Below are 25655 nucleotides of genomic sequence, written 5' to 3'. Positions count from 1 at the left end.
ATGTGTTGGAGACGAGCTATTGTTCTCCGCAAATCCTTTAAAAATGGTCGGAGATCCAAACTGGTACGGAGCCAACAAAAACGACTCCGGTGAACAGCGATGGTTTTATTTAGGAGACGCTGTTCTCGAGTGAGAACGTTGTGATGCTCGGCCTCGAGCTCCAGGTCCAGGTCCCCACAACACTCACGGCCATTAAAGGCCCCATAAAATCAGTCTGAACTGCCGTGGAATAGTTTTGACGCCGGGCTGCCCCTCTTTGTTCCAGCAGATCTGATCCCACAACAGTAACTCGAGTCCACTGCAAACACACGGCGAGCCCCCACCCCCCCACCCCCGCTCTCCTGCTCCTATCACATGTTGGGGACATGGAAAGTTGCGGGCGGCAGGCACGAGTGCAAAGCCCAGCGGCATGATAAGGTTATTTGAGCCATTAGGGTCTTGCTTCATCATCGCTAGCTTTGTCGTCATTGCACGGCAGAGCGTTCGCGGTTGCGAGGGAATTAAAATGTGTGACAGGACGCTAACGGCACGGAGATCCATGGGGTCTTGTTGTCGTGTGTTTGACATGAGAGGCAGGCTGGGGGTTGGGGGGGCGGGGGGGCGTTTGTCTACGATGTTGGGGTGTGATGGGACTCTCCCTCAGATCTCTGTGGATGACACAGAGCCCTGCTGACCTCTGGGAGTTGGCCTCATCTCTCAGGCCTGCACACACACACACAACACACACACACCACACACACACACACACACACACACACACGCACACAATAACATGTGACACACACGTTTATCAGGTTTATCATAAGCTAAAAACCTCAATGTAACCATCAAGCACTACAAGAACAAATATGACTGCACTTCACTTCTTTGATGAAACTTTAAAGAACTATTGTCTCTACTTGTGTTTTTCTAGTTCAGAGGAAAGAACAAGGGAGAAAGAGTTCAAACTACTTAAAGTTGAAATGTATCTCAATTTTGGTGTTTTTAGTGTTTAATTCTCAAAAGGACTTTGAAGGTGTTTTCATAACATTTGATACTTCCCTGGATCTCTAAATTGTTAATTTTAGGGTTTTATTTTACATTTATTGCCTTTTTTATTAACCTCATTTTCTTTTATTTATCCACTCGCTGATTACGTTTATGTTTGTGTTTTGCTTGTTTTCACTTTTGTGGCTCTGACCATGTCCCTCTGAAATATGTATTACTTGCATCTCTGTTGTGATTCATGGAGGCAACCAAACTACCACTCATAACGTTATTAGTAAATCTTTAATATGCATCTATACCTCAATATTTATTTCTCTTATACTTATTTTAACTGTGTTTAATAGTCTCTGTTTTCTATTCCAGATAAAACTTTCATATAAAGCAGTTAAAGTCAGCTCCTCCTTTACTAATTTAAAATACTGCACATGCAACTTAAAGTAACACAAATACACAAACTACATATTACACGATAATACAACTCTTGAAATTGGACAATAATAAAAAGTACTAGTTTAAGTACTAGTCTAGATACTGAAACAGTACTTCTGTGTTTTTATGTAAAAACTTGAATGCAGGATTTATTCTTTTTCTAAACTTTTACATTGTTTTCTTTAATTTGATTAAATCATATAAGTGCGTCTTCCTCACTGCAGCTGAGTAAAAAAGCTGAAAAACACAAACTGATCCCGAGGCTGTTATTCGGCTCCTTTCAACACAACTATTCACGTCTTTGACCAAATATCCTGTTTTCTGCAGAAACATGATATCTCCAAACAGTAATGTGACTTTAATGGGCCCCTGCTCTCTCCCTCACTCACTCACTCTGATCGCACTGTTGCTTCATTTGCAGCTCCACAGTGCAGCCGCCAGTTCCCGCTCTGTTTCTGGTGATTACTGGCTATTATTACCAGAAATGAACCCAACAACAAACCATCATAATTCGTCTTTAAAACAAAGGTCTGTGTGGTTTAGTGCTGGTGCTTATTCCTGTTTGAAATATAAAGGATTCGTGAGGCTATGGGCTGGTGTTAAAGTCGTATTAGCTGCAAAAGCCCGGGGCTTCACACCATCGGGCCTGCGAGCATGAACTCCCTCTCCGAGCCCTGACTCTCTCTCTTGTCTAACTTTTACGGGGATTTTGGTGTTAGTTGATGGCACCATATAATTCTCATTTGGCTGTGAAGGCAGTGTTTTAAAAAAACAAAAAAACGTCAGAGCTGATGAAAGGCGAGCTGCTACAGGCGGGGGGCTGCTGAACGCTCCGGTTTGTCCAGACCCTTCCTCCGATATCCTGCTAAGAATAAGGATTCAGAGCAGTGCAGGCCCGACAGTGAGCCTCTCGCTGCTCCGTGCCAAACAAATGCTGTTGCCACTCAAATGCTTTTTTTTTTTTGGTTTCAGTACTTTGGGGATGGGAATTGGAGGAAAATAACCTCGAAGAAATAGAGATTTTAGATATTTATTTAGTTTTGCTAAAACATAAAGACAAGCTTATAAAACACCAAGGACAGAACAAAATTAATCTTGTTTTTATTAACTTATGTTGTCCACATGTTTCATTTAACATGAAGTGAACCTTGTTAAGTGAAGTTATGCTTTTAAAAGTCGTATTTTAGCTGCTAAATCTTGTCAATAACACGCACAGAAATAAAACAAATAAAAAATCACTTTCGTCCCCAATGGGTTATTTAGAGGAATCTATTGTGCAGGAGTGCACGTGATGAATCGGTGCGTCAGGATCTGGTGTTGCATTAAAACCAGCAGCGCGTTGGGTCAAAGCACGAGGCACTTTGAAAATTAAGGTTTTCAAGACGTGCGGGACGTGGACATTAAAGCGTCACCTCCTGCCCTCACTTAACTCCGTCTCTGACCCTTGAGAACAACACCAAAGCAAACTCTGCCGGTTCCCAGGAGACCCGCGGGCCCCGAGCGCGCGGCACGGCACGGCACGGCACGGATCACATGAGCTCCTGGAGCCTTGTGCGTAAAGGCTGCGCCGCGTAAACGCAAAACAGCGGAGCTTCTCATCGCGGGTGTTTCTCAGCCACAAAACAGCCCTTTGATCCCGATGTGTTCTTCAGCTGTGCGCTAATCCAAACTCCGAGAGCAATTCAGGGGCAGCAGGTAGACGCGTGTTTTCTAGGTGCGCACAGAAGAGATGAGGGGGGTGGGGGGGGGGAGGTCGCCAACGTTTGACACATTGTTGAGAAATATTCCGCATTGTATATCCGTGGAAGCTGTCAGCACACAACCACCCCCCCCCCCCCCCCCCACCCCCCCCCCCCCACCCCCCCACCCCCCCCCCCCCCCCCCCCCCCCCCTCCCCCCCCCCCCCCCCCCCCCCCCCCCCCCCCCCCCCCCCCAAACTGTCTGACAACCTGTGTCCTGCTGCAGGAGATCAACTCCACAAGCAGAGCAAAGAATGGAAATCACTCAATTTGATGTGCACTGTAAAAAAATACACATCTGATCCAAGTTGTTTTTACTTAAGTAACATTTTCTTGTATCTGCACTTCCTGTAAATGGCCTTGTTTCTCTCCGTTACCATATCTATACCTATTTTGTTTTTCGATAAAGACTTTTAAAGTTTAGATGTGAAGACAGATAGATAGATAGATAGATAGATGAGAGACATTGAGATTCTTGCCGTGTATTTAAACAACATTAAATTCCTCTGAACGTCATTAAACCCCCCCCCCCCCCCCCCTCAGACCCCCACCTGGATCAAAACGACTGCACTGTAACGACCATCTGTTTGAATTGAAGCACTCGACTTGTGTCAATAACCTTTAATGGTTAAAATTTGGCCGTCGGAGGGGAATCGTTGGAAGGGGATTGCGCGGCAGTTGTCAGTTGTGTAATTGCTGTTTTAATGAGCTTTGGCAAACATGGATGGCCTCATTCACGCAAGCACCTTCAGCGACGAGCTGGAGGTGTTTGAGTGGGTGGGGGGGGGGGGGGGGGTGTCCTTGCCGCTGTAATGTGAATTCACTGGGCTTGAAATGTTACACCTTCCCTTGCAGCTGGGCTGCATCTGCAACGCTGTTGTCTCCACCGTAAAAATTGCCCCTCATGCTCACTGTGAGCGGCCCCCCCTCTTGTTCTGCACTGTTTGACCAAACAAAACACCACTCTTTAATATTTATGTCTTCATGGCCAATTGTCACTTCCACTGTCGGCCCTGACGCGACGCCCGCAGGCCGGTTACAGATAAATCAGGCAAAGAAATGAAGCACTTATTATGACTGTTTAAAGAAAAGGTCACTTGTGTTTGAAGCTCGCGAATGTCCTGAGACATTCCCATGCATTGGTTCACCGTGGCCCCTGCAGGACGAGGTGCTGCTGGGAGGAGAGGGTGGTGGTGAGTGGGAAAACACCAGTAAGTGCAGATGTGGGAAACTCTGCAGGGTACTGGGGGTGAGAGGCAGCGGTTTGGGATGGGGCAGGGAGGGAGTTGAGCTAACCCCAGCCTGCCTTCTGGCTGGGCCAATGGGCCATGGTAATTAGAATCTGGCCAATTGTGGGCCCTTGGCTGTGGCCTGGGGGCATATAAGGGGGGCCCCGGGGCAACAGACCCCTCATATCACTCAGAGGTCTCCTCTCTCTCACCCCACTCCTCCTTCCTTCCTCTGCGCCCATCACTCATCCATCAAACTCCTTTCTTCAACAAGCCATGGACGTCTTCTCACCATCCAGGTCTACTACGACAGAGCGTGTGTGCTTCCTCTCCAGACAGCCTGGTAGTTCGGCCCCGGCATGGAGCTCACCGGCTCAGATGAGGACGAGCACGTCAGGTCCCCGGAGCCTCGCCTCACCAGCCGGGGACACTGCATCCAGTGGGCCTGCAAGGCCTGCAAGCGCAAGTCCAGCTTCTCGGACCGCAGGCGGGCCGCCACCATGCGTGAGCGCCGGCGGCTGAAGAAGGTCAACCACTCTTTCGAGGCGCTGCGCCGCTGCACCTCGGCAAAACCCCAGCCAGCGCCTGCCCAAGGTGGAGATCCTGCGCAACGCCATCCACTACATCGGAGCCTGCAGGAGCTGCTACAGAGCAGGTGGAAAACTACTAACGGTCTGCCTGGAGAGAGCGGCTCGGAGCCTGGCAGTCCGCTGTCCAGCTGCTCTGACGGCATGGTAAGACCCTTCATCCAACAAACATCTGGTTGAGTCTTGTTGTGGCTGCAAACCCAAAAACCATGTCCATCAGAGAAAAGAGATCAACTGCATGTGAGACAGGATTTCGTCTTTACCCCAAAAGACCTTTGCTGTTGACGAAATGTTTGAACTTAAGTCTTTTACTCTGTTTCCGTTGCTTTTGACCATGTAGAGTATTTAATTTCAAAGTAAAACCTGGATTTACAGTCTAAAAAACCCATCAATCAAATATGTTGGTTTTGTCCAAAGACCTTAAATGACCTAATCTCCCATTATTCCTCAATACAAACATCTATTCTGTCGTTATTACACGTTTCTCTGCGCTCTGATGCTTATCACCACAGCTCAGATTGAGTTTTCCCTCAGCGGCCGTCTGAAGGTGACCGTGCATCAGTTAATGCTGGATGGAGTAATAGCTTTCCCACAACCGGACACTTTATAGCCCTAATAAACTGAGCCAAATCCACCGTACTGAAGTCTGGCCGGAAATAGAGGGTGCTTTTCTGCATTCCATCCTGACTGCATGTTTTGCGCCGCTGCCAGGATTTTCTGCAGATTTACTGGGAGAAAGTGTCATCTTGCACAAACTGGTGTTGCTTCCACTGATACAATCGATTCGCCACGCTCGGAGCCCATTCGGGGGGGGGGGGGGGGGAGGGGGTGCAACGCTGCCACTTTGGCTTTAAGGTGTACGTGAAATGAAGAAGCCCATAACTTTGGAATTCAGGATTTATTAGCCTGTCCAGGATTTCGTGAAGGGCACTGGTTGTTTAGTTTTTCCCGCCTCTTCCAGTCCCATGTATGTTTATGCAACTGCGACACTTCAAATCTGTCTGTGTAACTTTTTACTTGCAAGGATTCAAGGGTGAATTTGTAATTTTTCTCGCATTTCTCATTTGCTTGTACAGACCGACAGCAACAGTCCATTGTGGCACCAGTTGAATGCAAACTACAGCAGCGGCTATTCGTATGCAAAGAACGGTAAGAGCTTCTGTAGCCTGATAGGAATGCTGTGTATTAGAAAAAAATGCATGTTTGATGGCTTTATTGTGCACGTTGCCTGGATTTAAGAGAGAAAAATATAAAAATATAAACTTTTGAGAAAATCCTGTACTGATCCCAACTCTGCCTTCGTCTTGTCAGAGTGCGATAAAGCCGCCGGAGCCTCCAGTCTCCAGTGTCTCTCCAGCATCGTGGACCGCCTCTCGCTGTGGAGTCGAGCTGCGGGCCGGCCGCCCTGAGGGACATGCCCACCTTCTCCCCCGGCAGCACGACTCACAGCCCTGCACGCCGGAGAGCCCCGGGTCCAGGCCGGTTTACCACGTCCTGTGAAACATGGGATACGTCACCACAGGCCGTCGCTGTGTGCCAGTCACCAAATAACAGACAAACGCCATGAGAATGAGTTTTGTGTGAATGTGAAGGAGCCGGAGCGGAGGACCTGTGGCACAGAAGCTTTTATATTGTACATGAGACTGTAAATAATGTAAATGCCCATTTATTCTATACTGTTATACCCAGTGAGACATATTTAATAATGGCAAGTTAATGTGATGTTGCTTTATTCCCAACATTAAGTGGTATTTATGCAGTGTTTCTTACTTTTCATGTTGTTGTGAACATTAAATCTTTCACTGTTATGTATTAAGATTTGAGCTTTTTGTCTTCTTCTTCTTGTCCTCCTGTTTCCATGTGAATCTGCTGCATCTCATTAATTATCACTTTAAATTAGGAGCTAAAATAAGGAAACATTAATTGTTCAAAATACCAAATACCAATTTCCTTTGTTTTAAAGAAACCTAAAAACCTCCATTCATCAAAATGAGCTTCACAAACGAAAATAACACATCATCTAATGGTCAAAACATCATTATAACACTGATTAATTATAGTTACAACTTAATGCGAACTTCATTAATCTTTAAAGTTTAACGATTCCTGTGCATTTGCATAATAATCAATGCAAATGACTAAACTTCTCATCCTGGACACTCTGGATCGTCCCCGTGCAGCTAATAAGGTGTGGAGATCACATTAGAAACTGATGGAGGTCACCTGATAACATTAATCACATGTAATCAATCAGTCACACAGCTTGCTGAGTCATTGCAGCGATGAAGAAGCATTTTGTCACAATAAAGAAACATATTTTTCTGCACCACAGCAGAGAAAATTACAATCGTGTGCAAAAATAAAAAAATGCTGCAGCGAGTTTCCAAATGAAAAAATCTACTTTGTGTGCATTTCTCTTCTCTGTGCAGCCCTGCATTGTGAGAGTGTGGGGGGGGGGGGGGGGCACAGCGCGGCGTGTACCTGTTTGTTCTCTGCAGCCAAATGTGAGTCATCATTAACACACTGATTACACCATCAGCACCGGAGCTGAGAACAAATGGCCTCTAATTGTACTTATAGTGTGACGGTGTGGGACCAGTAGGGGGGGGGGGGGGGGGAGAAACACGTGTGTCGTACTTTCTTTGATCATGATGTCGGTTGGATGCTTTTTCTGTTGAGAGGCAATATTTTATTTTTACTTAAATCACAGCACATGCGGAGAGAAAATGTTTCTTTAACGGTTATTGTTTTTATGGTTATATTTCCCTGAGTCACATTAACTTTCCCATCGTGCTCTGTTACACTTCCTCTAATGTGCTGTAAAGACAATAACGTCTCCTTTTCGTCAGATGTATGTTTTTTAAAACATTATATCCCGTGAAAATGTTTTAAAATATACTTTTCCTCTGTTTTTCCTTATTATTCTGTGTACTTCACATGATTGTTGACCTTTTTCTTACTGTCGCTGAAATACTCAGAAGTAACTAATACTTATGGTATTTCATATTTCAGAGGGAAAGTTTATTCTTTAACAGTTAAACAGGGATTTCTCCTTTTAGCTGTTTTTGGCAGAATCAAAACATTTGGTGAAGCTACTTCCCGAGAATCAGAGAGGAGCTGAAAATATAGATATTTTTAAAACGTAAAATTAGAAATCCACCTATTAAGCATTATTTATAAAAAAAAATGTAATGTATTTTGTATCTTTACTTTCTTTTATTGATGTTTTTTCTATCATGGATTGCTTTAGTCTGCATTAGTCCCTAAATGTTTTTAACATCCTTTGTTTTCAATTGCATTTAATTATTTCGAAATGTGCTATATAATAAGAATAATAAGAATAATAATAACAATAGATTAATACATAAATATTATAAAAACATACTCACTCATTGAGAACAGCTTTATATTTGTTGTATTTAAATCTGGAAAGAGAGTGGACATCATTAATAGATCAACTCTGTGACAGCCTGGAGTCAGAGGCCCAGCTCAGCCATTACTGTAGTACCAGTTTAAACCACAAGACAGAGGTGTTTCTTCCGTTTCCCACATTAACTCCTAACTGGTCACCTTGAGCCTCCATGTTTGGACTTGAATCATCTCACCCCTGAGACGTATCTTCTGCTTCTGACTCTTTAAATCATCACTAGTAGCATAGGAGAACCATTGAAGACACAGGGATTCACCAGTGTTCTCAGAGTTGAGGAGAATACCGAGTGTCTCTCTGTGGAGAGCTCGGACTGAGGCCTCAGGCAGCACGAGTGATGTGGAGGAGCTGACGGAGCGAGAAGCTGCAGGAACATGATATAAAACCAGGTGGATCTAAACCTCAGTCAATCCTGAACATGTCCATGAAATCAGCAGATTCTTTGAGTAGAGTCAGAGATTTATTTTGCTTGCCGTCGTGTAAAAGCTCCAGCGTCTTGCTCAGGGACACGTTGAGACAAACGATGGGACGCTTGCAACTTTAAGATAAAACTGTTAAATGTCCAAGTTGTAAGAATCTAGATCTGGTTTTACATTTGAATCCTTCCATCGTTGTGAAAGTCTTATAGTTTAATAAACCATGAAATGTTGTCTTTCTCCAAACTGATAAACCTATAAACTATATTTAATATAATAATAAATGAACATAGTAAAAAATATAGTCTCTTCCCGCAGATAAACCTACAAACTGTACTTAACGTAATAATGAATTTATATATTATGAATATTGTCTTTCTCCCAACAGATACACCTACAAACTGTATTTAATATAATTATAAATGAATATTTTAAGATAAGATAAGATAAGATAAAACTTTATTGATCACACACCTGAGGAAATTAAGAAATATTGTATATTACGTCAGGGGTAATATTAAAGTCTTCAGACCAGATGTGAGAGCTTGAATAATGAATCTTAATAACTCAGTAATTAGTAATTTGCAATATCAAACAATACAATTATGAATAACCCAGTTCCTTACTGTATTTGTTTTGAAACCATTATTCAAATTTAAACATCACGAGGAGAATAACTCTGTTTTTGTTCAGGCTGAATTAAAAGTCATCATCAGAGGTGTGAACCCAGTTTGCTCGCTGTCCCCTTCAGCTCCAGCTCAGAGAAAACAAATGAGAACATTTGTATTATTTCTTCATCTGTGCCTCAGGTTGAAGGAATCCGAGCTTTTTGCCTTTTGTCAGAGTGAAGGATGAACAGTTCAGCTCTCGATCCTGGCGGAGGTGTCGCGTTCGGCCCTGATTAAAACCCCCGGTGAGGGATTTGTCGCCTGCAGCCACGTCCACCTTCCCTCCTCAGGTTTGTCACGTCAGCCTCTGCTCGTCGAGAGGTTATCGGGGGGGGAGACGTTTTACTGCAGCGGGTACAAAAGGCTGCTGCTGAAGAAAAACAACTCCTATCAAGAGTTTAGTGTTAAAAGAGTCTCGTTGTTAGTTTCAGGGACTGGTTTGTTCTGAGCTGACAAACGGCCACGGAGGAGTTTTAATCACTTGACCTTCGGAGGCTGATGATGATCATTAGTGACTCACTGTTATTGTGACAAAAATATAATGACAACTAAATATAAACGTGGTCTTTGCCTTTGCTATCATTTATATATTTATTAATTATGTGTTCATCAGTGTTTCTCTTTGTTTTTTATTTAGCGGTTTTACGTAAAAACTATAGAACAGATCATCATGAATGTAGTAGTGGAAGGAGACGATGTTGGTCAGGAAGACTTTGATGCAGATTTTGGGGCAGAGATCTTTATGAAATAATCAGACATTTATACTAACACCCATGAACAGAGGTCATGTTAGCAGGCTGCTGCATATTGTGATAAAAGTGGCCAGTCGGCGGAGGTACGAAGCTTTTCCTTCATCTTCTGATCTCGTTCCTCCACCGAGGCCAAATCCTCCTTCACATCCTTGTCTCGCTCTTTTATAGTAGAAATATAAAAAGAAAATGAAAAGCGGTCGAAATGATTTATTTGTCGTGAAAGGTAGTAACATTATTTTCCTCTAGTAAATGTTTTACTGGACTAATTGTCAAACCCTGGGTCATAGGTGCACGGTCTTAATGGTTTGTATTTATATGTCACTCACACACTGTCGGCACAGCTGTCAGGGGCAATTTGAGGCTCAGTGTCATCGTGCGCAGAACTGGGGGGACAGGGATCGAACCGCCGACCTTCTGGTGAGTGGCTCTACCTCTTGAGACATAGTTTAAAACGGTGTTTCAGGGGGAAGTATCAGAATTTCAAGGCTCATTCATAAGACTCGAATAAGACTCTAATTAAACCTTTGCAAATACGTACTTTTGTATTTTTCTGCCAACGTCTTCATGGATAATTCTCAGCAGACCACCTCTGGTTCAAAGGAAGCACTGACACACGTTCACTGTACACAAGCACATAGATTTATTTATACAAATATAGTATGTATAACAATTGCATATCAACAGTTTTGTTGTCTTTTTTTTATTTATTTTTTATCTTTACGTTAAGTACAGGACCATCAGCTTCAAAAATGCAAGTCAATTAAGAAAAGTACCTGTGATTGAAAGATACAAAAAGGGATCTGTCGTATTCAGATGTTCTGCTTGAACAAAAAACTTTAGAATTTCCGTAAAACTCAGAGTTAATGTCACCGAACACGAAAAAAAGCTTCAGTGTCAGGCGACTTTAACGCTAACAGGTTATTTAGGAAAAAGTGTAGAATGGATCCTTAACATTAGATCAATAAATCCATGATACCAAAGAAATAATCTGCAGCTTTTCATTCTGCTGAGGGGGAAAAAAACATAAAGTCCCCTGGGCAAGAAATGATGTGCTTAGTGTTTTGGATTCGTGATAAAGAGGAAACAGCCTCAGGGTGTAAGTCTGCATGACAGGGGGCAAAACAAAAGAGAAGAAGAAGTGAGTGAGTGAAGTGAACGTCTCAGAAAAGAAAGAAAACACGAGCAGTGTGAGAAACACAGACATCAACAGGGAGGGTGAAGTCAGAAGGAGAACCTTAGCACCAAAGATGGAGACGGCGGAGGAGTAAACACAGACCTGGTGGATTCACCACTTTGACTCTGGAGCTTTTTGGTAGAGAAACAGATTTTCTTTACAGGTACAGACGAGAGAAAGAGAAGAAGAAGGTTCGACACGGTCTCGCCGCTCAGCTCACTGTGATTGTCAGACAGAAACTACTTAATGTGCTGTTATACAACTAATAATAATAATAATCTAAACACGTAATATTCTAAAGGGAAACGATAAAACTTTGTGTTAAAATCTCTAATTCATAAACTATAGAATAGAAGCATCTGAAAAATAACATCATTTAATCCTAATGAAAAAACTGCTGATTCAGTTTGTAGGACGTGGATAATATTCTGATCAGACATATATTTGTATTTTTCTGGATAAATCTCATCTGGGAGTAGCTCTAATAATAATAATAATAATAATAATAATATTTATTGCACATGTTATGCCACCTGTACATCGATAATCTCTTTAAATGGCACAGATTTGGACTCAGAAGCTGCCGTTCGGTGCACAAGACCCAGTTCGCCATTTTTGGATTTTTTGCACCCATCCCGTAACTCTGTCTCAATTCAGCTGCGTCTCTCGGAATGAGGAATGAGACGCTCTTGTCCCCGCCCCTTATTGCTGTTACCTGGCAACAGACGAGAAACGTTTGAATGCCCCTTGGTTTTTAAAATGTGTACCGTTAAGCTGCACGGTTGAGTTGAAGCATCGATCGGACGTCTCTTTGCTCGCGGCGCCATTAAGTCTTTATATACCCCAAGTGCAATGAATCCTGGGATACGTTGGGCGAGGAAGGGTCCGCTCGCTGGAGCCTTTGTTTCTCTGGGATCTGGAAAGGACGCATTTGAAGGAGCCTCCAGAGGAATGCAGCCCCTGAATTGAGACACAGCTTCTGTATCTGCTGTCTGCACGAATGAGGCGATTTGAAATCAGGGTTGAAATGTGAAACTGAAGAATCTCTGTTATTGCTAAATCTAGCAGATTACAAAAAAAAAACCCAAAAGAAAACCGTTTTCTTGCTACAGTTCGGAAGGTAGAGAAAAGTTTCAGGTTCATCCAAAACAGGACAAAGAAATCAATAATCAATTATCAATGGTCAATTCATACAGAGAACACAAGCACCGATTGAAGAATCAATAGAAACATCAACTGTACAAATGATATCGATGTGGAGAAACGGTTTTAACGGACGTCTGTCAGCGATCAGAAAGTAAACAAACCGACAAACACGGAGAGAAGAAGAGAGGGAGTTTCACTTCAGAGCCACAACCGGATCGGAGGGAGACAAACTTATAAAAGGAAATACAAAGTTAAACCGGACGACGTTCGGCACTCGCCTCCCTCGAAGCACCAGGGTCAGGACGCGTGTCGCAGCTTTTTACTCGGTTATCGGTGGAAGCCAGAGAGAGAGAGAGAGAGGAGAGAGAGAGAAGGAGAGAGAGAGGAGAGAGAGAGAGAGAGAGAGAGAGAGAGAGAGAGAGAGAGGAGAGAGAGAGAGAGAGAGAGAGAGAGAGAGAGAGAGAGAGAGAGAGAGAGAGAGAGAAGAGAGGAAGTAAAAGAGTCTTTCACTTGTTAGTTTTCCTCGGAGGCTTTTCCTTTGGGATCTTCAACACAAACAGATGGTCTCTGAGATCCACCTTTCCGCTCCCCCCCCCCCGCCCGTCCGTTCACTCCTTCTTCTTCTTTTGGAACAACCTGCGTGCAGAAGAGATAAAAAAGAGAAACAAGCTTTGAGCGATAGTCGACAGTCTGTTCTTCTGATGATGATGAATTTGTGAATCGATTATTTCTGCTCGCTGACGTTAGAACACCTGCGACCTCGGTGTGTGATATCAGGTTTGCCAACTGTCAGGGTTTGGGAATGAGACAAACACTTTTATAGTCACTTTTTAACACCAGCGTGCAAATTAATAATAGACTTTATCGATTTATTACATGTCATTCATATAGCAACTTTCAAAATACACTAATAAGCTGCTTTACTGGTTGAAAATGAAGCATTGAAGTTAAACAATAAGAAACAATTGAGGGTGAATTCTTGAGAGAAGCAAAAATGTGTCTTAAAGAGAGATTTCATGTATCTTATATTATTTGTCCATATAAATATTATTATTAGTAGTAGTAATTGTTGTATTAGTACATGTTTCATTGTGTATTTTACTGTACTTTGCTCATACTATACTTATTATATATCTGACACTGAGCCAGATCTATCCATCCATCCCACATATTTAACCAGGTGATATTAAAGTCATTTAAAAAATCTCTCTCATGTTATTTGACCATGAGAAGCAGCTTTTATAAAAATGTGTGTGTGTGTGTGTGTGTGTGTGTGTGTGTGTGTGTGTGTGTGTGTGTGTGTGTGTGTGTGTGTGTGTGTGTGTGTGAGAGGAAAAGACACCGACAGAGACAGCGAGAGAAAAGCTTAATACTCTCTACTGCCGAAGCAAATCTCTGCGATCGGCGTGTCGGCGTTGATAAAACACGATCCCTGCTCGGCTCCCGGTCCGTGGCTCCACCACAACACACAGTTACAAGCTCCCAAATACCTTCCAAAGCCGCTCGGTGCCAAGTGCAAGACAAGAGAGACGCTCGGGGGGATTTAGCATCAAACGGGCGGTGCCAGGGAGAGCTTGGACACACGCCCGCCTCCAAACACGTCAGGGAGACGTAATAATTTGATAAGTCTGGGAAGAATTAGGCAGTAGCATGATCTGATTTCACTTCGCGGCCTGAAAAAGCTGCTGGTTGTCATCCCTCAGTCTGAGTGGCAGCGCAGAGCTTTGGTCTAAATTGGAGTCTAACGTGTAAAAAAGAGTCTGGGGCAGGTGTGCAGAACGATCTGTTTGGGCTGCAGCTTCCAGGAATCGACCCTGCGGGCTGTATCTACTTATCCTCATACCTGCGAAGCACCGGCCGCAAGATGTAATCGGTTTTATGTTTTAATAATTTATCGCCCTTACAACAGAATCCCTGGCAGAACAAAGCCGAGGCGCTGATGCTTTCACAGAGGTTACCAGCTGCTGCAGGTTGCTAAGTATACCACTGAGGTTTCTTACTGGGATGTAAACGCTCGTGTAACGGCACACGAGCCGATTAGTCGTGCTTCACTTCCGCTTATCTCCCATCTATGTTTCCCTGGGCTTCAGCGGACTGAAAAACTCGAAGCAAACAGTATTTTATAATTACACACTTGAAAAACAAAGTCATAACATGCTCCATAATTAATGATTTGGAGCATTTGAATTCGTGAATCTTGGAAGAAATGCAGGAGCTTAGAAGTAGGTTTTTCCTGATGATGATAATAATTCTGCTCCAGGATTTTTCTGGCTGCCGGTCTTCCAGCCTGAGGCGGAGCACACATGCTCATAAGGGAAATGATAAAAAGGTAGAATACTGCATGTGAATATCTCCTCTGATTTGGTTTTATAACGTCTGAGTCCTAAAATAGCCAAAACACCTCTAATCCAGAACAACAAAAAATATATATATAAAATTCATGCTGAAGCTCAAAGATAATCTGTGCTCATCTCGATTTGACCTCCGTCGTTCACCAGACGGAGACTGTGTGATGAAATAAAGCAATAAGCCCCGAGAGCAGAGGTTCCCAGGGATTTTAGAAGCTAACGGCCCGATGTTAGGTTCCTTATCGAGAGTTCTCACAAAACTATAAACTATAAAAACTGTTTTCCTCCTGCTCCGAGAAGAAGCAGATATCTGACCTGTTTCTCAGAATCCCCTCTCACAATATTGCACTGAACTGTATGAATTTACATTAGAATGACGTCCACAAAGTAAAACGTACTGTACATCCTCCATCATCCCCCCCCTCCTCATCCCTCTACGCTGAAAGCAATGAAGCGCCTCACCTACGACATGTGGTTTCTGCTGAGACGCCAGGTTCTGCTGCTGCTGCTGCTGCATGAGGATCTGCTGCTGCTGGCGCCGCCGGGCCGTGCGCAGCTTCTCGAAGCGCGCCTCCATCTCCTCCAGCACTTTGGGCGTGTAGCGGACCACCAGCTTCACGCTTGTCCTTGGCCGCCTTCAGCAGCTCCACCGCCTTCTCGTGGTGCTCGCCCTCCACGCTCTGCGGGGGGTTGAGAGAGAGGGAGGAGAATTTGTTAAAAAAGAATATTAGTTTGGGCCTCTCCCCTGCAGCCTGGATCTAAACGTCTGGCTACACTTACCACGCCGTTGACGGACAGGAGCTGGTCCCCTCGCTTCAGGCCGCCGTGCCGCTCCGCCACGCCGCCAGGAATGATGCGGGAGATGTAGATGGGTGAGTTCTGTTCTTTGCCGCCCATCACGTTGAAGCCCAGCCCCTCCTCCGTCTTGGGGAGCTCCACCACCCGCGGGTGGAGTGACCCTCGCTGGCTGCGAAGGCTGCGACCGTGGCCTGAGAAGAGAAACGATAAGACACCATCATCTCATCAGTTACTGACAAAAATACATTTATACGCACATAGAGTATTGAGTATAATGTGATCCATTATGATAGACAAAATACAAGTTGTGGCAGAGAAGGACAAAGCCACGGGTGAAGAGGATTTGACGGAATTAAAAGGCGACAAATTGAAACGTCCTATATTTGAGATAACGTTATTGAACATGCACTCTTTAGTTTGGTCCCATTCACTAACATGGAGGAGGCTGTGTTTATGACCGATACTGCAACCACCAGAGGGCGACTGAGATGATTTGGCTTTACTTTTGGAAGGCTGTCATGTCCTAGAGGACTGGAACTGTAAACGTCTGCTGCATCCTCTTATTCCAGCAGAGATGACCACGACAGAGGGTTTTCGTGTTCAGACTTCACATGAGAAGTTCCACACATCCCAGGAAACGCCGGAGGAGCAGCCAGAACAACTCTCACCCTCCTGTGTCGTCACCGGCTGGTTGATGTTTTCTGGCTGCGTTTCGTCTTTGAACCGAGAACCGAGCTCCCTGCTCCTCGTTCAGAACAAAGCAGCCAGGAGCTTGTCGGCCCGGCTGGGGGGAAAGCCGATGGCAAACGAACAGAGGCTCCGGCGTGTCCACGGATCCGCTCTGCCACATGACGCTTTGGTGTCATGATATGTGAGGAAGATCGAGAAAAGTTAGGGAGGATGAAAAAGCAGGGGGGGGGGGGGGGAGAGTCTCTGCTGGAGATGTGAATCCAACCTCCCCAGCAGCAGTCGAGTGACTCGGCACTTCCAGGCGTTTGATGCTCCCTGCAGGCGGCGTCTCTCCTCCATCTTCATACATCCACATTCATTTCAGCTAAATCTGCTCGTTTGTGTCTCCTCTCCGACTCTTTGTTTTCTTGCATCGTGTCGCCTCTTCCTCCTGCTTCCCTCGCCGCTCCGTCCCCTCTCCTCTTCCCTCCCTCCTCGTCCCAGCGTGCGGCTCGGAGGCAGCTCCTCAGCATGCACGCCGTCGCCTCCTCCGGCCTCACGCCACATCGACCTTCACAACTTTATCTGTGGATTCTGCGATGGGAAACACAAGCTGGCAGAGGGGGAGGGCGTTTTAAATGAAAACCTCACAACGAGATTCTTCCCCTGGTCGGACACGCTGCACAGTATAAATATGACTTCACATATCCACAGTCATTTGATCATCTGCCTCAGGCCAGGACTCAGAGGCTGAATTAATTTCACGAATGGAGCAATCAAAGAGAAATCGAGTTGTTCAGGTGAAACACAAACCCTGATCGGGAAGAGTTTTGCCGTCTCATGAACCAAACGCTCGGACGAACAGAGGCGTCGTCCCACGTTTCACATATTTCATCATTGTGTGCTGCTGCGGCTTCATTTTCTAAAACCACTGCCACCGTACGCAGCTCTTTTCCTTTTCACATGTGGGATACTGATTAAATGCAAACTGGCACCGTGACCTGGCTTCACTGAATATCTCTTAGGAGAGTAGAAACTTTTAAAAAAAAGACCCGGTCCTCTCAGTTGAGAGAGCTCCCCCACGGCTCAGCCAACTCAGGCCATTAGTCGGGTGCTTAATTGCCCAGTGGATATGCAATTTTAATACAGATTTAGCGGCAGAAACTTCTCAAAGTTTGGGGCGAAGAGACAGAAAGTAGAGTGGAGAGTTTTAAAGCTGCTTAAATCATGTCTCCATGGTTGCTCCAGGCTTAGTCACAGTGTCTTTGCGAAGGGAAATTACGACTTTAGTCATAAATAAAGATTTTTTTTCTTCCTCCCAGATTAGACAATGGTGCCTACTTGATGAAATTGATTTTCCCTCTAAGATTTTGTGCAGGAACAACATATATGTGAAAAACGTGCACTTGTTTGCTTTAAGAGAGTTTATGTGATATTTTGAGCTCATCAGCGATGTTAATAGTTTTGTGTAATAAGCACGTAGCAATGTCCGCAGGTGTGTTTGTTCATTCTGTGCTTGCTCCTCTTTTCACTGCCCCATTTTAATTACAAGCGCAATGCATGATGGTCTATATTCCTCAGCTAGCAACCATCACTTGTAAACTACTTATCACGATGCATTATGGGAAACAATGAGTCCACACCCCCCCTCAGGAGACGTAATGTATCTATGTTGTACGCAAACTTTAACATAAAGAGGTTAAGTTCGTGTTTAACAGGCAGTTATATATATATACATTTTTATATATATTACTTGCAAGGACAAAGATCAAACAAATGAAATGTATATTATTTATTATTATTGAGCTTTAGAGGTGTTGCAAAGTGTTGGTTTGAACTCAGCCGGGCTCGCATGCTCCCGATCTTTATGCTAATTTAGCGAATCCCTCCTGACTTTTGCTCCATTAAAGCAAAGATGCAGGTATCGATCGTCTCCAGCGGTTCCCCCCCCCCCCCCCCCCCCCCCCCCAGGGAAGGAGGTTTATCAAGTATGTTCATCAACCAGGTGTTTGAACTGCAGTTCACCAGGTTCTGCGTTATCAGCATAAAGACTGCGAGTGGAGCCGGCAGCAGAGAGAAGAGCTGGTCACGATTTGAAGCCACGAAAGGGTTCGAGAGTTGCTTTCATCAATCAACCCCCCATCCCATCATCCACATCCTCCTCTTCCTCCTCTTCACATGAAAGACTGTTGTCCTTCATAAAGACCTGAGTAGTCTCTTGCAGGCGAGGCTCTGATTAAATGGTCCTGCTTGAGTGGCCGGGTCAAGCTCGTCTCTTTTGCACACGGAAATTAGATTAGTGCTTTTAATTCTATACATTCAACACCTGGAAACGTCAGTGTTGTTAACATGTAACACAGCGTTTTCTACACAGCAGACAACAAGAACACCCGCGGGCAATGTTTGGCAAAAAGATCAATATTCTGATAAACCTGTTAAGAGCAGTGAAAAGGGATTAAATATCAAAGTCAAGAGATTCCTCCCTTTTTAGTTCAATTCCTACGAAATTGGCCTGTTTATTGTTTAATTGCACAGACCCACTGTTAATGACGGCCATTAGCAGAGCAGAGCTAATTCCACACAGCTTTGTCCACCAGAGCAGGTGAGGAAGAGATAATGGTGAAGTGTGATTAACAGATAGTTCCCAACTCATTAGTTCCAGTTTTCACTCGTCACTGTTAATGATTTTAAATAATTGATGTGAGACAGTTCTTACCTTCGCGGTGGCCCTCGCCTGGTACTCTGGACAGCCATTCACTGTAATTGTTTCGTGCATGTACTGGTACACCTGGAAGAAATGAAGAGAGGCGGGGGTTATAATATTTATTCACTAGTTCCACCGCCAAGGCTCAACATCCCCTTTAAGTTCTGCACCAAATCTGTGACGTTCATTCTAAAACGATTGATGAAACATAAGAACTTTTGATTCTTTACTGAATCAACATTAACTAAACAAACAAAAAAAACATATCCCCCAATAAAACCACATCAAAATCTGCTAGATCCTGATTTTTGCACCAAATTTCACACAATCATAGATATCAGTCCCCTAATATAATATATATAATAATGGTAAATCGGAGAAAAAACTCATGTCCCATCCATCCACTGACAGTCGTCGAAATCTGCTCAGTAGTTTTTGCGTAATCCTTTCGACCAACCAGTCAACTAACCAACCAACTAACCAGATAACCAACCAACTAACCAGATAACCAACCAACTAACCAGATAACCAACCAACTAACCAGATAACCAACCAACCAGCCAACTGACCAACCAACCAACCAACAAATGGGGAGGGGTATAAAAATCCTTGACAGAGCAACTGATGGAAAACACATCAGATTCACTCCTTGAGTTATTTTAAGTTGGTGCTTCCACAAAAAATCTGCAAAAAGGTTTCAGCTTACAAATGTAAACAATATGTTCATTTCCTTATTTCGACAGCACATGTAGTTGGAGGTGAAAATTGAACGGTGTTGGTCCTGACCTCATTCTGCTGAACATCCATGCAGCACCTCGGTGTGCACACATGTCCTAAGAAGAGTCTTGGGCCCAGGAGACTGAGACACACTCTGCTCCTGACTTTACAAGCAGCACAGAGAGTCGTGACAGGCAGAAATACAATACTGTGGACCTGAACCGGAGCCAAGAGGTGCGCTGCTGTTCACCCAGTTGGGTGAAAAACAAGGTTTTCTGCCAATTCACCGAGGCAGACGGAATCAATGCCGACAGCTGACCTTTCCAGTTAAGACGTGTCTTGTGAAGACCACTTACAACTTGTTCAAAGAATAAAAGAGAAGAAGAAGAAGAAGACAGAGACAGTGTGGAATGAGGACGTATAGTTAAGACACCGTTACGCACAGCAGAACTTTTCTGCATGAGCATCTGTACTGCAGCTGTTAGAATTTAAAATGTCAGATATGCAACACCACCCCCCCCTTCCAATGCTGAAATACAATAGGAGGACGGATATCTGATGATTGAGATGTACATGCTGAATACAGAGCGTCTCAGAGGAAATGCTTTTGATGAGCTGGTGCAACAGACTTGATAGAAAACGTAAATTACGAGCACAGTTGCTTGTGCATCGCCCCTCCAATGCTTTTCATTTCAAACGGTGGCCGTTTGGCAGCAGGTCAAATTTGAATCTGATTATTGATACTGTGCCAAATAAAAGAACTATCATATATGACAGATCAAATTGTTGCGGCTCAGAAATGACTTTTAATCCTGTTCCAGCTTTCATAAATCCCAGAACAACATTACAAAGACCTCGCCTCTGCCGTATCATCAGAAGGATGTGGATCCAGACCCCGGGATATTTGTACGTAGAGATCTCAGTGTGGATAAAAGAAGAAATATCCCCGAGCTTATGTTGCGCTACTTGCTCATGAATCTCAAAGAATAAAAAACGAGCAGCCTCGGAGAGAGCGCGGCTCCCCGATGCAGGCTGCAACGCATCTTTGTAAAATTTATAGCCCTGATGCTTGTGGATAAAAGGAAAGCTGCCGTCCACACACAAACAGAAACACTGAATTCCCACATGATACCTATTCCCGAAGACTTTAATGCAATGAAAAGTTTTCCTTTGCCTCTGAGTGTCTGCAGAGCGGCTTCAGTCATCCCTCAGTCATCCCTTTATGACCACAACTGCTAATTACACCCATTTATTCTGCTACTGGCTCCACGTTTACACACATGCGACCTATAACAATGCTTCATCTGTAGAAACAATGGCCACAAAAACAATTACGGGGCCATCAGGCATTGGTCTGTGTTATGCAAATGTAATGGTAATTGTTATTTCCAGACATGACAGGAGTGTGACACATAGAACTGCACTGCTCATCTGGTATTTGGCGTCTGGTGATGGAAGGAGAATAAAGGCCCAGCGCTGCGTCGGGAAAACAATCGTTCCAGGGAAGAAGAACATCCTCAGTGTGTGTGAGTGATGGATGTTTTTGGCAGCTGACGGCTTAATGAATGGGGGAGAATCGAGGGGAATAGGGAGGCCATCGTCTTACGAGTGATTGAGCGTCCCTGAACAGTTTAGTTTCATTTAGTAATGGAATATAGAGCCTGATCAAGATGGATTTTAAGGAGAAATACATTTGAGATACCAAAGAAGTGGCTGTAACATAAGAAATTGACCTAAATGCAATGATTTATACAATATCATTATGATACAGAAACGTGAGGCTTGATATTTACCTCCCGGAGGAAGTTGTGTTTTAAGGAGACTGATATTTATGTGTGAATCTGGATGTAGTGAATTTTAACGTGGCTCCATAAGGGGACTGTTGGGCCTTGGCAGGTGGGGGCAACTCAAGTTTACAGCTTAACCATAAACTTCATTATAAATAAAATAAAATACAAAACACAACAATCAGACAAATGGGAACTTGGGCCAAGAAAGAACACATTGATGGGATGGGGGGGGATCCAGGGATTTCCCAGGAAATAATTCAGATTGGCGTGTTTGTCAATAGGATTAGGATTGAAGGTGCACGTGCCAAGAAAGAACCCATTAAATGTTGGCGTGCATACGGACAAAGGGGCAGATTCATCACTGAGTTGGGTTCGAGGTAAACATGTAATTTTCTTCGTGCACAACAAAGTATTATTGACTCAGAAGTATTACACAACATTGAACACAGTATCGCTCCTCGTGTTTAACCTGAGTGCTTTGCCCTGGATAACGGAGCCACAACAGGGAACAAACACAGCTCTTGTCGGTCTTCTCTCATCGAGGCTGCACTTTGCTCTAAAAAAGGCCACTTGACCTGCAGGCATCTTTTTTAAATTCCCCCTTCTTCTTTTTCTTTCCGCCAGACGACCCGACTGTGTTACCACGGTGAAAAGGAAAACAGGAATTTAATATTGAAGTTGCACAGGCCTACTTTGGGAGTCCGAGGGAATCAGCACGGAATCACGCAAATCCTCCGCCCCTGCTTTGGCTTTTGCTTTTTTATAAAACAGTCTTTTATGCTGATTGAAAATCTCCAGCGAAGCGTAACATCAGCTGCAGCGTTAGAGCGGCGATCGGCCCCGGCTCTCTCTGCCTCCTGCGTGTGTCAGACGGGACTCTCTAACCCAATACACTGCGAATTCCCACTCTCCATCATTTCCAGCTGGTTAGCCCCTTCCAGTCGCCTCGTCTTGTGTCTTTCCTTCCCATTTGCAAGGCTGATTGACCCTGACAACTATTTCAGGCTGATGCGGTGAGACTAACGCGGACACGCAGGATTCTCCCACCCTCCCACTCTCGCCCCGCTGATGAACGCGGCGGAGAAATACAACCAGCTCATCAAACTCTGTCCCTTTGTCATTTAGCCCAGCACTGCTGAACAGGCTCTTTCCCCCTGACGTCCATTCTTCATATTGACAGCCAGCCTGTCATCCCTAACAAGGCTGATTCATGTTCGCAGAATTCTATTGACGTAAAAGTCGGGGGTTCAGGTTTGGAGCTGGACGTTCAGCCTGCTTCTTGTGCTGTGTTCGTCTTTTCAGGCCCTGAAGTGTTTTACATCACGTAGAGGAAGATTACACAAAGATATCTGCACTAGAAAGAAAATGAAAGTTCAAAGAAGTGAGTTTTACCGAATGACCAACAACTGACAGGTGAATTTACAGTTTAACCTGTTTTAACAACTCAACACTGACGGATGACGCGCAGGAGCGAGACGTGAGTCATGAAGTCAAAATGAAATAGTATTAATTAAAAAGGAAGAAGTAAAGAATAGAGGGCTGAGTCCCAATCTTCTCCTGAAAGTATCCGGAGGGGTCAGAGTCCGAAGTAAAATGAAGATACATATAAACTATTGATTCCTAAGTGGTAGTTACAGGTTTGTAGACCTGTTTGTTTCTCTACAGCGGCTCAAAGAACCAAAGAAGCCTTGTGCATATCAGGCCATTAAAAAACCTCTCTCCGCGCGAGTCTCCCTTCCACTCTCGAGTCCGTCTCGTACTTGTTCCCGACACAGACGGAGCATCGCGGGGCGCAGCTGTTGAGAGCTGTGATATTCCACCACAGTGTAATAACAGTGATATTCTACAGTATTGCAGTGGCCAGCACTTACAGCCGGTCCTTCGTGCAGCTGGCTCAGCACCGCAGAGAGCGGAGCACAAAACTATAATTGACGGCCGTGTACTCGGCCTCGCTGCGGCCCACTAATCCCACAGCCTTTCTGATGGTTTCCCTGGTGACTGAGCTTTCTGGGTGAAGTGCTCTGCCTCGAGGCGAAGGGCAGCAGCAGCAGCTCGTTGTCACTGAGATCAGTTTCCCCTACAGGGTGCCAGGATGTGCCTTCCCTGGACCAGCCAGAGCGGAGCTGGACCTCATGAGAGGAGGAGACTGGTGCTGTCTTCCTCTCTGTCACATGATGTCAGGGGTTTTCCTGTAATGTAAAGATTTAAAGACCTTCTGCTCTTTTGTTTACCCTCTATAAATATATAAAACATAAGTTACAGATTCCAGAAACGTTTTCCTGTATGAACCAGATATTTCAGCAGCTGGACCAGAGATCCTGGACATGATCAATCATTCACAAAACGTACGGCGGCAGTGAAGCCTCTCCCTTTAATCTACAGCGCGACTCCCTCTGGAAAGTAAAGTGCAGCATCTCTGTGACACACTGATTAAGTCGGCTAATTGTCTGCTTTCATTCCTCAGACAAATTACATGTTCACTTTGTTTACAATTAACTTGCAGCGCGGAGGCCGTGGTGGAATCTGTCATCGTTTTCCCCGTTGCTCCTCCGATCCGGTTTTTCTTAAGTAAAGCACAACACTGGGCCAAAGTATATCTCAACAGACAGGACGCTGAATGTGTAAGATCTCTGTTGTAATCTGTCCTGCTGATGAATGGGCGTCGGGATGATGGATCAGCGGGTGGCTGTTAATGTGCCTGTGAATGAAAGTGTTCCGGCGAGGGGGAGAAAAAAACAAGGGCTCCCGTTTATGATGCGCACTTTGTCCCGTCCTGTAAAATGTGATTAAAACCAATCTCTAACAGCGATTTGCTTAATTAGAATTCAGTGTAACGAGCTTATCAAACTTTCAAGTTAATGAAATGCTCGTAATGTTTTCTGGCCCGTGATCATTTTAAAAAGCTCTTTATGAGTTTCTGGTGCAGTCGGAAAAACCCGGCGTGCATCCGAGTTTCGGTGTTTAGCAATAAAGCCGAGCAATAAACGCTGACATTCTGATCATGTGGAGGTCACTTGCTGATTCATGTAACACAACAGCGACTTAAACGCTCTCTGATGTCGTGGATATGCTGCGATTCCTCCAAACTATAACAGCATCGTCAGGGAGAGTTGACCTTTGACCTTTGCAATAACTACAATGGTTTTACACTAAACTCCGCTCCTTGTTGCATCATCACTGAAAATTGCAGCCGAACCGCACTCCAATCCAAACAACTACATTTATTTTTTTAAACCTGTATTTCTGTTAAGTTTACAGCTGCCGTCCCACGCTACTCTACAGTTTTTTGAAAATCAGCATTTAGAGAACTTTCATCTTGATATTAAACTGTTCACTCATTAGATTTCATGATAAATGCAGCACACTATCGCTCTCATGGTGCCCACTAGTTTGTTTCCTTACAAATAAAGCTTTTAAATGAGGAACAGAAGTCCAATGCGATGCAGCAAAACTAGAAACAAAGTTTAAACTAATTTCCCAGGGTGGCACAAGAGAAAAGAGTCCCTGGTGAGTTCTGCACTTTCACTACACACACACAAATATAATTCCTGTATAGAAAACAAGGTCAAAATTCCCACAGGACAAAAAAAAGAAAGAAAGGAGAATCAAAAAGACGGCGGTGACTCACCTCTCTGATGGCCGTGCAGAACTCGCTCTGAAGCACCTTCTTCAGGGACTGGAGCTTGTGACCTGGGGACGTCGCCCCGACTCCTGCAGCTTCTCCAGCAGCTCGATGGCTCTGGCAACATCTGGCAGGGGAAGACGCACAGAGAGAACACGGGCATGAATACGTGCATCGCACCGAAAAGGGGACAGAAGGCTCCTTTTCAATTAACAGCAGAGGAAACGTGCTGCCGCTCGTCAACGGGGGGGATAATGGAAAGAGACTCTAGACACAGGGCCAGACGTGGGGAGGAGAGAGAGAATACCAATCCAACCCAGGGATCCTTTTCGTTGGCTCAGCTCTGTGCATGACAATAAAGAAGCGAGGGAATAAGTCAGCCACTCGTTTTGTTGGAAGGTAACACTCCCCGGCACGAGAACGCACCGGCGGGCATTATAAAGCATTTACACT

At 44.5% G+C, this 25655-nt stretch overlaps 2 protein-coding genes and 1 long non-coding RNA gene across 3 annotated transcripts; 2 read left to right on the top strand and 1 right to left on the bottom strand.

Annotated features, from left to right (window-relative positions):
* The first annotated feature begins 4660 nt into the window (after nt 1-4660).
* myf5 (myogenic factor 5) lies at nt 4661-6471 on the top strand. Its single transcript, XM_034578340.1, is given in 8 exon segments — nt 4661-4676; nt 4679-4953; nt 4955-5009; nt 5012-5118; nt 6048-6120; nt 6283-6342; nt 6345-6407; nt 6410-6471. Coding segments are annotated over 8 exon segments (711 nt in total).
* Nucleotides 6472-10856: 4385 nt separating this feature from the next.
* On the top strand, nt 10857-12497 carry LOC117757520. Its single transcript, XR_004613140.1, has 2 exons — nt 10857-11372; nt 11404-12497. It is a non-coding gene; the product is annotated as an uncharacterized LOC117757520 (long non-coding RNA).
* lin7a (lin-7 homolog A (C. elegans)) lies at nt 12047-25328 on the bottom strand. The gene is given in 7 exon segments (XM_034578736.1): nt 12047-13190; nt 15365-15524; nt 15526-15582; nt 15683-15855; nt 15858-15891; nt 19086-19157; nt 25209-25328. Coding segments are annotated over 6 exon segments (573 nt in total). The 5' UTR covers nt 19146-19157; nt 25209-25328; the 3' UTR covers nt 12047-13101.
* Between the last annotated feature and the right edge of the window lie 327 nt (nt 25329-25655).

The sequence above is a fragment of the Hippoglossus hippoglossus genome, chromosome 23 (genome assembly GCF_009819705.1).
Source record: "Hippoglossus hippoglossus isolate fHipHip1 chromosome 23, fHipHip1.pri, whole genome shotgun sequence".
Classification (NCBI taxonomy): Eukaryota; Metazoa; Chordata; class Actinopteri; order Pleuronectiformes; family Pleuronectidae; genus Hippoglossus; species Hippoglossus hippoglossus.
This window is presented reverse-complemented; position numbering and strand designations above follow the sequence as displayed.